At 37.3% G+C, this 17,253-nt stretch overlaps 1 protein-coding gene across 1 annotated transcript; it reads left to right on the top strand.

The window, feature by feature from the left end:
• Window positions 1–269: 269 nt before the first annotated feature.
• Window positions 270–17,253, top strand: LOC106868071 (transmembrane protein 33). The gene is made up of 8 exons (XM_014913187.3): window positions 270–427; window positions 7,825–7,892; window positions 10,515–10,609; window positions 11,966–12,150; window positions 12,866–12,933; window positions 14,549–14,682; window positions 15,714–15,797; window positions 16,488–17,253. Exons 2-8 carry the CDS (start codon window positions 7,839–7,841, stop codon window positions 16,618–16,620), a joined length of 753 nt encoding a protein of 250 aa, XP_014768673.1. The 5' UTR covers window positions 270–427; window positions 7,825–7,838; the 3' UTR covers window positions 16,621–17,253.

Below are 17,253 nucleotides of genomic sequence, written 5' to 3' on the forward strand. Positions count from 1 at the left end.
ACTTCCTTTTATTTAGTTAGCCGCCACTTTATATCCCTAAAACGAAAACGAAAACAAAAAGATTCTTCCAAAGTTGTTGTCACCGCGATCTGAGTTGAACGTGCTGACAGCCGGAATAAAATACGAGAAGGAACTTTACCGGTGACTCCAACACCGCTTCCGCCGTCTCCTTAACGGCGTTAATTAAGGCTGAAGCGAGTATAATAAAGGGAGATAAGTGAGTTAAGCTGTAGAGTTGTACTCTCTCTCTCTCTACGTGTAACTCTTCTGTGTCTCCACTGTTACAATGTCTGAACCACATTAAAATTATTTTCTCTTCAAAAACCACAAACTACAACATTTCTGCAAATATAAAATATTTCTTTACTTCGCTGAAGCATTAGTTTTTATCTCCTCTGAATATTTTTTTTATAAAAAGACTCTCAATGTAAGTAAGAACTCTCTCCAAATTAAACTCAATCAATAATATTACCCATATTCATCAATCCTTCTCATATTCTCTTTCAATTAACTTCCAATCGCTTTCTCTTTTTTTCTTTTCTCGCCCCACCAATAAATTCCTTCTTTCACTTTTATAAATCATAGTTTATTTTTATTCATTTATCAATTTAATTGCCTAATTACTAATATTTTGTTTGTTATATTTTTTTCATTAACTGTAACTAATGTACCTTGTAATATTTTTAAAAAACCCTTTATATTCTCTCACGTTATTTTGTAAAGATGTTAACCTTTTAACTATATTTAAATTGTAGTTTTAATTGATATTTTACTCATTACAAGTTTTATTAATAGAATAAATTGAACAAACATTTTAATTTAGTCTGTTAATATATTGTCTTGTGATGGTTACACATTTAGAATGGTCTAGATACAAGATAATGGCCTAGTTCCCCCCTTTAGATGTGCGTATGTATCATATATATATATATATATATATATATATAATGCTGATTTGTAAGAAATGAATGTAGTATCAGGTTTAGTTTAATAATGAAAAACATTCGCTTTGATTATTATCATAACCCAGGCTGTCTTGTTCATCTGAGTGTAAATTAAAACGTGAGATATTTTATTGAAATCGTCTTCATTCACAGAAACTGAATACCTAGATATATATATATTTACAATAACTAAATATTTTTTTCTAGTTTTCTGATGAATGATTTAGTAATCACTTCGATTTTAGTCTTATTTAAATGAATGAGGGATGAAAAAAAAAACCCTTTTTTTATATAAAACATTTAATTTTGAAAATTGTTTTGTCATTTCAAACTTCTAAGACCCAACAATTATCACTTTTCTACTAATTAACCATTTAATGAATGCCTCTTCTTTCTAATACATTATTGTTTTACATATTTTAAGAATTTATTGTTTTAATTTTCCCGTTATTTTTGCCTATAAAGACCCAAACAATTCTTTTACATCTGACTATTATAGTCCAAAATATTCCACTTTTGTTCGACGTGTTACTTGAAACATTTTAAACCACTAGAAGCCATCGTGTTCTCTATTTTTCCATATTTATGTGTATAAAACATATTCACACGAAGAAAAACAAGGCTTTTTTTTTTTTCAAAATAGTGAATATTAATTTCTAAAATGTTTTAACTCTCCACCAAAGTAGCAATCGATTTAATTCATAATTATACTTTCATATTTCACCGCCTTTTAACCACACCTCGTCCTACTTCTTAACCACTAGTTGCACCTCACCACCGGTGTACGTATGTACATATATATATATACACACACACACACACACACATTGTGTGTGTATTTTAGTGGAAGTGTCTTGTAATCGTAGACCAACATTATTAGACTGTGTATCCTAAACATGCTAAAGATATTATCTGCTTAAAGTTATTACCTGTTTTTGTTCTCTATCATTGTATCCTAAAACGATCACAATAAGCGGTGTCCTTTCTCTCTCTTTCATATATATATATATATATATATATATTTATTGTGTGTGTATGTGTAGTGAAGAAGCCATTGTGTTATTTACGGTCCTACAAGCAACTAGTGATTTTCATCTCGTAAATTTAAAAAGTTCTATAATAATCCCAAGCACATTACAACCACAATTAGCTTTATTATTTTGGAAAGACCCCCCCCCCCATTTTCTCCCAAATGTGTTTATTTTTGTAAATTTTTTTGCCAAAAATCCCCGTTTTCGGATACGTTCCATTGTTGTTCACTTTCATTAAACTGCACATGTGCATCTAGATGCATTTTGATTTGCATCTCGGGAGTATTGTGGGTGGAGATGGAGTATATGTAATCTGGGTATACCCCACCTTTTAAATTTTGGGTTTTTTTTACGGAATCCTATGTTTCAGACCATGGAGAATCCGATTCTGGAGAAAAAAATCTCAATTACAAAATTTCGATCCCCCCCCCCCGGTTTTTATATAGATCCACAGGGTAAACCTAACCCTAACTCAAACCCTAACCCTGACCCTAACCCTAACCCTAACACTAGTTTTGTGAGATTTGGCTGTTATTTCTAGCATGTAAATAACCTGCTTGGTGAGGGGGGTTGAAATTTTTCAAAATTTTTTTTTTCAGAATCGGAATCTCCATAGCCTAAAACGTGGGATTCCGTAAAAAAAATTAATAAATAAGGGGGGGAAAGGTTCAGATTACATATAGTCCATCTCTACCGTATTGTGTTTAAGTAAGTGTGTGTGTGTATACATATATATATTGTCTCTTCTTGAAGAAAGAACCATTCTCTTCATATTTTGGTTTTATTCCCATCGCGAATTAAGGAAAATTACCAATACCAACTTCATCTGAAGGCTTTGTTGATTATTTATTACTCATTATTAAATGACTAAGCATCTATTACAAATCTCTTCTTTCATACATGTGTTCCCGTGCGCGCGCGCATGTACGTATGTGTGTGTGTGTATATATATATACATCCATCCATGGCTAATTCGAAATCGCTTTTGAAGCTGGATGATCTAATATTGTTAAACCTGAATTCAGTCCTGTGATCAATCCCAAGCATCCGGTTGTTGCTTGGGACGAGTGGCCACATTGTTATCTAGGGTACATTGTTGAACGTGTCCTTCATATTTCTTTTTCTTTTTTTCCTTTCTTTTCAAGACAATCTCATATAATTTAGGGGAAGTTTGGTTCGTGTTTTTAACAAGTTGAGTAATAATGTAGAAGCTCTCGTTGGCTCCCAAACAAGACACTGTGTTGGGGAGGGGGGTTGCTAAGTTCGGAGACACGTGACTCATTTGATTCCTTGTTGCAACGGTGTTCCCTTTGTGTTGCTAACGACTTTATAATTAAAATTATATGGGAAGAGGTGAGCTTTTAATCGGGTTCGGAGATGTCTGTAATATAAATCTCATTCAGTTCTATATTTAAGAGATGAGGAATTATTTACATTTGACGGATATTTGTCCTCATTTTGTGTGTTGTTAACACAAGGTTTCGGCTGATATACCCTCCAGCCTTCATCAGGTGTCGAAATTTCGAACCTGGGTTCTCATTCCTATGGTATTTTTCGATATTATTATTATTATTGATAGAGCTGCACAATATATTCACTGGGTAATTTGCAAAAACCTGGACTTGCCCCATGATAAAAACTGGTGGGAACACAAACCACCTCCAGTGCTTGAAAATGTTCACATCTCACTTCTCTGGAACTTTACCATTCAAACTGACAGAAAGATAGATGCAAATAGGTCAGACATTATATTGAAAGACTTCAAACGAAAAATTATGCCTCCTCATCGACATGACTGTCCCAATTGATATAAACGTATTTGTCAAGACCTACCAAAAACTGAGCAAGTATAAAGTTCTTGAAATAGAAATTAGCAAAATGTGGAACCTGAAGACTATAACAATACCTGTTGTCATAGGTGCCCTAGGAATGATAGCAAAAGGGGTTGACTGCTATCTAGTTCAGATACCAGGAAACCCCCAAATGGCTGAAGTTCAAAAGATAGTGCTCATGGGAACTGCCCATATCCTACGCAAAATACTTTCTATGTAATCTCAAATTTTAAAACAAACACAATTTTCTTATGGTTTCTTAAACATTCTCTAGAACATTATGTACAAAACCAAATATATGGCACCCTAGGCATAACACCAACATGAACTTCTAACTTGTTGTCTCTTGAGGTCTCTAGGAGAGATTTGGAGTCAAACATAAAATAATAATATCGAAAAATACTTTAGGAATGAGAACTTCGAAATGTCCCCAAGACACCTGATGAAAGCTGGAGAGTATATCAGCCGAAACGTTGTGTTAATAACAAACAAGATGAGGACAAATATCCATCAATGTAAATAAAGTATAAGTCTTGATCCTTTTATCGGGTTCTAGATCATCGGACTGTGGTCATACTGTTCCCCGTTAAAGAAACCTGGACACCGAGTTTTAGACCACTGTAGACACAGCCACACGTCCCATTCCATGTCTAGTTGACTCCGACCTCTCAGGTTTTGCTTGGTGAGGCTTACTTGGTCTGTTTAAATTTAAAAAAAAAGAAACTTGGGTATTTATTTGATTCTTTCACCCGCACGATTTTTCACTAAGAAAGAAACAGACAACTCGGATTCTTTGCGTGGAATGAAGTACCCTGGCCTCATAATATGCTGCAAACTCCTTATCTTTTGGAAAAAGGAGGGAACCGTGACCCCCCCCCCCCCCATATTCCAGAATCATTGGAATTTTTAAAAATTTTTTTATTTCGTTGACTGAATTCCGGTGACCCCCTAATATGCTTTTTTGGGGTCCGGAAAACGAGATGGGGTGGAAGCCTCTGAAATTTCACCCCCATTTTCAGATACTTTTTTAATTTTCTTTCTTTATCCATAATTTTAGACAACATTTTGCAGAAATACGTTTTCGAGAGAGTTTGGATTACATTAGAATGAAAAATTCAAAGAAGTTCTACAAGTTGGAGACTGACGATAAATTCATCTTGGCAAAAAAAAGCACGTTAGAGTTTTTGCCTGTATGAATAAAATGGAATACGAGTAAAATATTAATAAAATATCTTTTTCCTACCTTTTAAAATGCCGAATAGATTTTCCTGGCTGGCCAGTCCTCCGTGAAGCTGTCCAACTCATGCTTTGTATGGAAAGCAGACGATAAACGATGATGATGATATATGCGTATGACAGATTGTTACCCACTCACTCACTCACTGTCTTTCTTTCTCTCTCCCTCTCCTCTCTATCTATCTATCTATATATCTAACGTGTTTTTGTTTTTTTTCCAAGATGAATTTATCGTCTGCTTCCAATTTCTTTACCGCTAACTTCTATAACTTATTTCATTTCAAACTTCTTTGAATTTTCAATCTAATGTAATCCACACTCTCGCGAAAATGTTATCCAAAATTATGAGTAAAGAAAGACATAGCAAAAAAAAATGTCCAATGATTCCGGGACATGGGGGTGTCCCCCCGAGCAAAAATTAGGGGTTTGCAGCATATTATGAGGTCAGGGTACTTGATTCCATACAAAAAAATCTGAGTTTTTCTTTTCTTTTTCTTTTTTTTTTCTTAGTGAAAATCAATAGGGTTGGGGGTGAAATTTCCGAGGCTTCCGCTTCACCCCACCCCGTTTTCAGGACTCCAAAAAGAGTTTTGTAGCATATTAGGGGGTCACAGGAATTCATTCAACAAAAACAAAAACAAAAAAATCTCAATGATTCCGGGATGGGGTGGGGTGCTTTTAATTAATGATGCATTTTCTTGTAACTTTGAGATTTTGATGATGTGATTGATTTTTTTTTTTTTTTTATATATATAATTTTAGAATGACAGTGTCGGGTAGGTGTGAGAGGCTGGATCCGGCCACTTTGTACAAAAAAAAACATAGAACATTTTGGCCAGTGATAAAGGGTTAATGAACAGTTTTTTTTTTTTTGTTGCTTCTAAACAGCTGCTGGATACACACCCCTCCTGGAAAGTTTTACCCATCGTTTTATACACATTCTCACAACCAACCAATCAAAGGAGACTATATTTTTATTTGGTCTGCTAGAAATGGCAGCTAAATGTCATTCAAAGTGTTAAATGTGAGATGCACTGAATGATATATTCCAACATATGCTTTGCCAAAAGAAAGGACTAGGTGGTCATGGCTAGAATGTCTTTGAATTTAGACCCTGTTTAATCAGTTAGGGCTAAAAACAACAGCAGTCAACCCTCATCAAGCTATTTCTGCTGCTCTCTGTAAAAAACACCACGAGCCCCTTTTCATCTCCCCACACTAGTTTCATCCACCTCCCCTCCCCCAACCACCCCTATGTTTTCACCTTGGCCTTGATTTGAACCCACAATTCTTTTATTTTAAAATAGACTGAAAATACTATCAACATTGCTCCAGCTGGTCTTGCCTTTCCTCTCTCGGTTCAGTTGTAAAGACTCCTCCTTCATGCATCAACAGTTTTTCATACACATCACACTTCTTAAACAGTGCATTCCTCTCCCTCCCTCCCTCTCTCTCTCTCCCTCCCTCCCTCCCTCTCTCTCTCCCTCCCTCCCTCCCTCTCTCTCTCCCTCCCTCCCTCTCTCTCTCCCTCCCTCCCTCTCTCCCTCCCTCCCTCTCTCCCTCCCTCCCTCTCCCTCTCTCTCTCTCTCCCTCTCTCTCTCTCCCTCCCTCTCTCTCTCTCTCCCTCCCTCTCTCTCTCTCCCTCCCTCCCTCTCTCTCTCTCTCCCTCCCTCCCTCTCTCTCTCCCTCTCTCTCTCCCTCCCTCCCTCTCTCTCTCTCTCCCTCCCTCTCTCTCTCTCCCTCCCTCTCTCTCTCCCTCTCTCCCTCACTCCCTCTTTCTCTCCCTCCCTCCCTCCCTCCCCTCTCTCTCCCTCCCTCTCCCTCTCTCACTCCCCTCTCTCTCCCTCCCTCCCCTCCCTCTCCCTCTCTCACTCCCCTCTCTATCCCTCCCTCTCTCCCTCACTCCCCTCTCTATCCCTCCCTCTCTCCCCCTCTCCCTCCCTCTCTTTCTCTCCCTCACTCCCTCTCTTTCTCTCTCTCCCCCTCTCCCTCCCTCTCTTTCTCTCCCTCACTCCCTCTCTTTCTCTCTCTCCCCCTCTCCCTCCCTCTCTTTCTCTCCCTCACTCCCTCACTCCCTCTCTTTCTCTCTCTCCCTCCCTCTCTTTCTCTCCCTCACTCCCTCTCTTTCTCTCTCTCCCCCTCTCCCTCCCTCTCTTTCTCTCCCTCCCTCCCTCTCTATAGCTGATTCTCTTGATACCCAGCTTTTTCTCTTGGCCCAAGCACCAAGTGGATACAGGTGCTATAGTGAACACTGCTTCTACACTAATTACAGACGCACTCACCTGCCCTCACATTCCAGGCATTTAGCATTCAAGTTATTCTGTCAGAAGGAATGCAGATTTATTCACAGTGTTTTGAATTAATCCTGGATTATCTCATAGCTTTGAGATTTCAATGTCATGATTGTTTATTTTTAGGATGACGTTGTAGGGTAGGTGAGAGAGGCCAGATCTGGCCAGTGTTTGTATGTAAAACGGTTAGAATATTTGGGCTGGATTTGGCCAGTTTCAATGCTACAGGATTAAATAAGTTAACCATTTAATTGTTAATTTTAGAACATTTTTTTTATATTACCAAAATGCTTTAGTCCTATATTTATCCACCTTCTAACCCTAGTAAGATCAACATTAATTACTGTTCCAATAAACTAAGTACCAGTAAGATAATGGTGCCGAACCATTCCTCCCAATCACGTTTCTTTGCAATTAAGAGTCATAAAATCGTTTGTCAATCAAGTCATTTGTCTTTTGATCCTATGTTGTTGTTGTTCTTTCTTTTCAGAAACCAGTTCAAAGATGGCTGATGAACAAACTAATACAAACAACACAGGCAACAGAACCACAGTATGGGTAATTATTCTGGGTTTTTATTATTATGTCCACCTTAACGAAGGCCGAGGTATTATTTTCAGTTGTGTTTGTGTGTTTGTCCATGGACTAGATATCTCAAAAACCACTGGATGGATTTGGATGAAACCTTCAGGGATGTATGGCCTCGTGACTGGCACAAACTGATTAGATTTTGGGATCAAACCGGTACTGGACAAGGATTTTCGACATTTACATTTAATGAATATTTGTCCTCATCTTGTTTGTTGTTAACACAGCATTTCAGCTGATATATCCCCAAGCCTTTATCAAGTGTCTTGGGGAAATTTCGAACTGGAGTTCTCATTCTTAAGGTATTTTTCAATGTTATTATTATTATTCAGGTCACTGCCTGGAATCGAACTCAGAATCTTGGGGTTAGTAACCCACACTCTTAATTGCTATGCCATATGTTGGCATGGTTCGATCAATGCATATTACTGAGACATTGGTTTTATAACCAGATGCCCTTCTGGTCTTTAATCCTTATCTGTCTATCAAGTAAGGGAATTCCCATTCTAATTACCTTAAAAAGCACAGAGCTACTGGAAAAAATCTATTCAGGATTATTATATAATTAATATGAGTGCGAGTAACTAAGTTGACCTTAAGAATATATTTGCCCACTGCTGTGGGTGAATGATTCATCATTTTTGTGTGTGACAAGAGAATAATGTGTTTTATGAATCACGTGTGTATCACAAAATTATTGATTACTTTGTTTTATCAATCATACAAGTATGATTGTATGAAAAAAGTAAAGAAAGGCTAATAATCTTGACCAAGTGGCCAGGGTGGTAAATTACTGGGGACAAGGCCACTTCTTTTAGTGCTGGTGCCCTGGTGAATTGCACTTGGTTCATTCAATAAAGTGATTGGCATCAGGAAGGGTGGCCAGCTGTAGAAACCATGTCCGCATTGGACGGTAGCAGTAATATCCATGATGTCTCCGATTAACAACCTCCCCACTGCTGCCGGCAGGAAAGGCAGGCATAACATGTTGAGGATGTCCATGGATTAATACCACTTATCCGTTGTATCCGGTTTATATATTTGCTCTATGTTATATGAATATATATATATACACACACACACACACACACACACACACACACACACACTGTGCTGTTGTTGATATGGTAGAAAACAAACAAGTAGATAACTCTATTATCTTTTTGTTTTTTACTTGTACTCCCCCCCCCCCCCGACACCTCTTCACTGTCTTCTTTCTGACCAATCCTTCATTAGTCTCTTGTCTTTCCTCCCACCTGTGGCTCTTATCTCTCTACTCACCCACTCCCCCCAACGTCAGCTGACCTCTTTTTTACCTCCTCTAACACTACTTACACCTACTCCTCCTCATCCTCCCTATACCACTTCCATTTCCCATTCATGGCTTTGTAGCCATGCTGTTAAAACCTCTCTTTCTTTCCCTCCTCTTCCCTTGTCCAAAATGTCATTCAACCAAAGAACTTTCTCTAATTTCTGATGGGTTTCCTAACTCAATTCTGCTAGTGAGAGGCAGGTGGCTGTAATTGTTTATATATTTCATATACTCATTTGTTTTACAGTCATTTTTCAATGTTGGCATGGGTTAGATCAATGCATATTACTGAGACATTGGTTTTATAATCAGATTCTTGAGATGTAAAGCTATATTGAAAACCAGTGAGTACCTGCTAGAAGGACAATGTGTGATTATTAATTATATGTAATTAGTTAACATTTGTCTTACTAATTGTTAATATAACGATTGACTTGGTTGCTGACTGCCTTCTGAGGCATCCAGTCTGTTGATAAACATTTCTTCCTCCTGCTTCATCTCCCTACAAAGGTGGCCTGTGTCCCCAATAGAATGCCACTGAGCCGTGTTTGTTCCAGCTGTGTTCAGTGTTCAAATCCTTCTGATGTCATCTTTGCCTTTCATTCTTATGGAAATCCATAACTACAAGAGTATGGAACTAGTGAAGAATTTTCTCTTTTTCCTGTGTCTCAAAATTTGTCGCATTGCAGGAGAGGGGTAAGGGAACACACAGCGTCCTTTTTCCAGAAATGGAGGAACTTTGAGCAAGAGGCTAGTATTAGCGTCTTCTTATAAATGGAAAAAAATTCATGTGGCTGCTGGAACTGTCCAAGAATAGACCAACGTGTGGTCAAGCATGGAACAGTAATAATAAATAATAGGGTATATTCCTCCCTGTAGTCTTGGAGTTGGGATGGCTTCCTTCTCTGGGTTCTAACCAAACAGGAATATAGATGGCTGTTGGGTGCAAGACTAGAATTGGAAAAGTATTAAATCATCATCATCATCTATGAAGTGTATCCTTCTGTAAATTGGTTCCTGTTGTCTTGATTCTAAACACCATCTAAGAGAGGTAAATGTTTCTGATGAAATCTGGAAGGTCAGGTTCCTGTCATTTCTCAGAGACCAACAGATGAAGACTTGGTAAAAACCATCCAACTCAAGATAACAGGAAGAATTATCAAATTTTTGAAACATTAAATAAAAACTGAGGCAAAAAAAAAAAAAAAATTCATTTCCGTTCACATTTTGTTGTTTCCTTTGTATTGTTTTTAATATTTCTATTAATTTTTCTTTTCCAGAATTACATGATGGGGAACAAGGTAGCTGCCAGTCTGTGGCTTACTCGTATAATGACTATTTCTTTTACTATTCTCTTCGTTTTACCAATATTTGGGTAAGTTCATTCTTCTGTTAATTTCACCCTAATTAAGTCTAAGTTATCAGGATGCAGAAAAATAATTATTTGTTGGGCTTTATCTAAGATTATTTATTTTTTATGTGCCCTTTTAAAGCCTAGCCAAGCTCATGGGCCCGGTTTCTATGGCGTATGTGTTCCCCCCAGCTGGATGGGACGCTAGTCCATCACAGCTTTACTCAAGAAACAAGAAGAAAGGGTGAGAGAAAGTTGGGGCAAAAGAGTACAACAGGGGTCGTTTTATGAATACAGGCGCAAGTTCTAAGTTCAGTCCCACTACATGGTACCTTGGCCACCCGACCAAAATCTTGTGAGTGGATTTGGTAGATGAAAATTCTTTATGGCAAGACTCCAGTATGACCACAATCTAATGACTGAAACAAGTAAAAGACATATATTTGAATTAGGTCTGTGGTTGTTGTTGTTGTTTGAGCATATTTTATGTCACAGAATTGTACAAACAAGGGAAAAAAGGAGTTATTTAATACATATTGTGGAGTTTTATACTATTTCTTATGAACTGAAAATGTTCTTAAGTTTCACAACCAACAAGTATTGTTGTATACAAGACCTGTTGGGTCAAGTAAAACCAAAATCGTAGCTGTGGCCAGTACCCCCTGACTGGCTCCTGTTCTGGAGACACGTAAAATGCATCACCCAAACTTGGTCATTGCCAGTGCCGCCTGACTGGCTTCTGTGACAGTGGCACATAAAAAGCAATGTCTGAACGTGGTCGATGCCAGATCCACCTGACTGGCTCCAGTGCCAATGGTGCACAAAAGGCACTATCCGAACGTGATCGATGCTAGGGCCATCCGACAGGCTTCTATGTCGGTGGCACATAAAAAGCACCCACTACACTCTGAGTGGTAGGCATTAGGAAGGGCATCCAGCTGTAGAAACATTATCAGATCATATTGGAGCCTGGTGCTGCCACTGGCTTTCCAGACCTCAGTCGAACCGTCCAACTCATGCCAGCATGGAAAACTGACAATAAACAATGATGATGATGATGATGACATTACTGAAATGAAAAGAATCCTTGCCACTTTTTCTTCAACTAAGAAAGCAATATTACTTGAAGTGTCAAGAATTATTAACGATAATTGTTTTAATGTGAATGCAATTCCAGTGTTGTTGTCGAAATGTGAGGTGACAGAGCAGTGTGGTTTGTGCATAAAGGTAACATTGAGTAGATTATTAAAGCAGGGGCTAGAATATATGCCTCTGTGCCAGTTTGTGCATACGTGTGCCACTGTGTGGGTGCAGTTTTAGAATTTACTTTGGTTTAACCTTTTGGTAATTATTTGAAATCTATTTCTATTTCATCTTCAGAGGTAATTCCTATAGTTTTTACCAGAGAGCACTATTGAGTAATGCAGCCACCAGTGCATTGCGGCTTTATCAGCGGTTGCCCAATTTTCAGTTAAACAGACAATACTTTGGACAACTTATCATGGAAGATAGTTGCCATTATCTGCTGTATTCTTTGATATTTATCAACTCTTACCCAATCACAAGTAAGTTTCCTCTATTTTATTTGCTCTTTCACAAATTATACACTTGGTTATTCATTTAATTCTTTTGCTACCATATTTCCATAAGTACTTGGTTATTCTTTAAGGTCCTGCAGAGTCCTTAGACAGCAAACTGGTAGAACCACTAGAGTGTCAGACTAAATGTTCTAGTCGTTTATGATCTGAGTTCAAATCCTGTAGAGGTCATCTTCACCTTTCCTCCAAGTTGATAAAACAAAGTACCTCTCCAGGCCGGTAGATAAACAGAATTGTTAGAGCATTGAACCAAACACTTTCTTCTGTTTGTTGTGGTTCTTTCTATTCTATCTGCCTTGCTTTAATATGGACATGTTTGTTCACCTACCAACAAGTTGGAATCTTTCAAATATACTCAATGTAAGGAAACAGAAACTTGTCTTTTTTTGTATTTTCCCCCATGGGACAGAATCAGTGGAGCAACAGATGAAATGCTTTACTATTTTTTAACATTCAGTGTTCAAATTTCACCAAAGTTGACTTTTTGTTTTATATCTTCCTGAAGTCACTAGAAACAAGTACCAGTTGTATTACTGGGGGCGGCTGAATGCATTCTGCTCTATCCCATGCACACATTCAAACACCCACAACCCTTTCCAATGTATTTTTATTTTGATTCTCATTCCTACCTGTGTCAGTAACAATATTATTCTAATTATTAATACCTTTTTAATTTTTCTAGTGGTGTTAGCACCGTTATTTCTCTTTTCATTGCTTCATGCCTGTGACTATACCAAAAGCATACTTAATGTGAGTACACTCTTTGATTACCTAGATCTTGAAAATGTTCGTTAAACAGTTTCTCTTTCTCGCCTCTCCCCACTCTTTCCCCCCTTCTCTCCCTCTCTCTTTTTCTCTCACATTATATTGTCTTATCTGCATTTTATATTTCTGTAGCTTTCAAGTTCAGATGTAGAATTAAATTATTTTGAAAATATTTTTTGAAGTCAGAAATGCTATGACTGTCTTAGAACTGGTAATTGAAAGTATTGGAAGAAACCAGTAGAAGACATTTTAAAATTGGTTCCCTGTGGAATAATAATAATAATTATGATATTGGTTTCAGATTTTGGCACAAGGCCAGCAAGGTTCAGGTGAGGGGCAAGTCAGTTACATCGACCCTGAATGGATGAAAGGCAAAGTCAACCTTAGTAAAATAATAATCCTTCTACAGTAAAAAAGAAGAAATAGTAAATGGGTTAACGAGTTGTTCTCATCACAACGAAGCTCTGATTTTTCTAGGATCCTACTGCAACTGTGATAAAACTCTAATCCTAATTAATGCTGTGCATATCAAATAATCTTATTTCATAAATATTTATATTCTTTCTATTCAATGGAGATAATATTCACAGTTTGGCTGACATTAACTTAACCTGTTCTCCTACTTGGTCTCTCTACCTGTAATCATTATTGCTGTACAAAATACTTTGCAGCATTTCATACATGTCTATGTTCTGGGTTCAAATTTCACCAAGGTTGACTTTGCCTTTTGGGGTCGATAAAATAAGTATCATGTTGAGCACAGAGGTTGATGTAATCGACTAGCCCCTCCCCTTGAAACAATTTCAGGCCTTGTGCCTTTAGTAAAAAAGATTATTATTATTATGAAGGTGGAGAGCTGACAGAATTGTTAACACGTCAGGCGAACTGCTTAGCAGTATTTCGTCTGCCCTCTACATACTGAGTTCAAATTCCACCGAGGTCGACTTTGCTTTTCATTCTTTTGGAGTCGATTAAATAAGGACCAGTAACACACTGGGGTCAATATAATCGACTTAATCCCTTCCTCCCCAAACTGCCCTTGTGGCAAAAATTTGAAATCATTATTATCATTATTTAATGTTCCATCTGCTGAATTGTTAGAGTTTTCACAGAACCACCTCACTGCGATTGTTTCAGCTGTGTGTTCCTCAGTTCAAATCCAACAGTGATCACTTTTGCCTTTTATGCCTCTGAGGTTGAAGTACCAGTCAAGTTCTGGGTTGACTTCTCCCTCTCCCAGAATGGTTATGGTGTCCTGTGAGATAGTTGTGGTTAGGCTAGTCACCTATTCTCATCAAAAATCCCTGACTGAACCCATGGGTTGTTTAGCACAGAACAGTTTAAAAGTAAGCTGTTTATCATCACATTATGATGGTTGAATATTGTAGAAGCGTCAGAGCAGTGGTAAAACTGTCTTGCATCATTTAGTTACAAGCCTTTATATTTTGAGTTCAAATCCCACTAAATGCTTTTTTTTTTCTTTCTTTTTCATTCTTACGCAGACATTAAATGATGTAACAGTAAAACAACAACTGTCACCTCAGATTTCTGGTCTTGTCCCGTATGTTAACAATCGTTGTTGTTGTTGTTCTCATTACAGATTTTAGGGAGCAATTCTCTGCAGTTTATGATGAATCTAATTGCAAGTCTTGAACTTCAACAGTCAAATATTCTCAGATTTATTGCTTGTAATGAAATATTTCTCATGCCTGGCATTGTATTGATGATCTTTTCGTAAGTAAATCTTTGTAATTATTTCATATTTAATCCCACTGTTTATATATTCTCTATATATCTCTCTCTCTCCCCACCAGAAATGTGCTGTCTTTGCAGTTATTACCATTAAACCCTCCAGTTCAGTCCAAACCCAACAGCCCTGTCACCTATCACATGACTACTGACCCCTTGGCCTCTTTTTTATCACCAGTCCCTCATAAACTTCTCTAGGTTTTTTCCCCCGTTATCACTGAACAAGTTTCTTAATGGCAGAGTGGGTAACATTCCAGACAACCTGCTGAGAGGTTGTTGGTTCATATCCTACCAGTGATATTGTGTTCTCTCTGTGGACAAGGTATTTACCTCTCGACAGCTGTTATCATTCTGTTTCTTCGAGACAGTTGTATTTGCTGATGTTTCTGGAATTCCTAGTATCTATGAAAAAGCATCTTGGCTGGCTCATGGTGCCACCATTGTTTAGGAAGCAGGTTTTAACCAAATTAAGAAATCTTGGAGTATCTGTCCCACAACCAAAATTACAAAACAAAATTACAGATCAGCTGGACCCCTCATCATCGTAACAGTTTGAAAATATATTCAGAGTGTTTGATTTTTATTTCATGCAGGGTTCTTGATTACTCTTAGGATGCTCATATCCTTCCTTACTTCCTTCCTTCTCATCCCTTGACTGTGTGGTCATTGGGGCATTCATTGATGTCGTAACTAGATTTTGCCCTTTTTAAAGTCTTCTGCTACCTCTGTGGAGTCAGTGACCCTGGCTGACATCCAATCCAGAATGTATCATGAGCAATTCAGATTGGTGGCCCCTATTTCTCTCCAAGCTGTTGGCCACAACCATATGTCTCTGCCTCAGCTGGTTGACTCCTTCGGAAACCTTACCCAGGATTTTTCACCTGCATACAACGTAACAGCTTATGTCTTGACTTCTTCGTTTCCATGACATCTCGTGTTATGAGTTAATAATAAGTCTCTGACAGGTTTACCAAATATCAGCTTTTGATGATTTTTCCAATTTATTTTCATTTCAGAGGAAAAGCTTCATTGCTTTTGCCATTTATTTACTACCGTTTCATAACCATGCGCTATTCTTCAAGGAGAAATCCATATTGCAGGTGAGTAACAAATTTGGGAGTTTTACAAGTGTTTGTTTTTTGTTTTTGTTTTTTTGTTTTTTTACATGTAAAAATAAAAATGTGGCCTTTAAATCTCTTTTAGAAACCATTTTGATGGTAGATTGGTAGAACTGGCAGAGAGCCTTGGACAAAATACCTTGTAGTAGTTACAATCTGAATTTAAATCCCACTGGAGTTGACTTTAACTGCCATCTTTCTACTATCAATAAAATGAGTACCTGTAATATGTTGGGGATTGATCTGAGTCTGTCACTTCCACTAAATTTATGGCTTTGTATCTGTTTAACCCTTTCGATACTAACCTGGGTGAAAAAATTTTTGGTTGTGACTCCTTCATGTATCACCTGGTTAACTATATGGATGACTAGGCAACAATTTACCCATTGCACACTGTATATATGTGTATGTACACACACACACATATACGCTCATACAACAGGCTTCTTTCAGTCTCTGTCTTCCATTTCGGCTCTCAAGATTTTGGTTGACCCAAGGCTGAAGTAGAAATCAGTTGCCCAAGCTGCCATGCCATGAGAGAGGACCCAAGATCATTTGGTTAGGAAGCAAGCTTCTGAGACTTTTTTTTTTTTTTCTGTTTTGTTTTTGTGTGTCTGTCCTGTGGAGCAGAAATTCTTTTCATAACAGAATTTTCTGTATTTTCTTTTGCAGGACTTTGTTTCATGAAATGCGTATCACCGTGGAGACTTTGTGTTCGAAACCTCAGTGTCCCGTTTTCTTGAAGAACTTCTGTTATAGGGGAATTGCCTTAATCTCTCGACTCGCTCCACAGACCAATTCTTAGCTCCAGTTATTGCTACCTGAACTATTTTATTAATACTCTAAACAATATACTACAAATTAATTGTTGTGTTAACGAGGTGGGGATGGGTGGGGGAGCTGACAAAGATAACAACTATTTTGTCTTCAATAAATCTACTGCATATAGGTATTTATTTTAGTCCTGATAAGAAGCATTTCTTCAAAGTTTTCCATTTGACATAACAGCTGGAATTTAACAAGAAAAACAAAGCAGTTTCTCCCAATTCAATCAATAACAAACTATTGGGGGGTTTTCTTTTTTGTTTTTGTTTTTTTCATAGCTTTCCTAATTTTTTATTTTTTGAAAGATTTCTACTGACTCTTAATCTTTCCATTGCTGTCATATATTTACTCACCAAAATTCACTAATAATAATAATAATAACAACTAATAATACTATTCTATTGAGAAACATATTTTCATTTCTCTTTTATTTATTTTATTTATTTTTATTAAAATGAAGAACCACCCTATCATGTGTAAAAAAAAAAAATAAAAATAAAAATTTGACAATGGATATCATCAAGTCTAAATTTGAAGACTAAAAGTAATTTTGGCAAACTATTTATCACGATATTTTTCTGCTTTTCAATGAATATTGTCATAAATATGCTAA

This window comes from Octopus bimaculoides, chromosome 13 (genome assembly GCF_046866305.1).
Source record: "Octopus bimaculoides isolate indiv1 chromosome 13, ASM4686630v1, whole genome shotgun sequence".
Taxonomy (NCBI): Eukaryota; Metazoa; Mollusca; class Cephalopoda; order Octopoda; family Octopodidae; genus Octopus; species Octopus bimaculoides.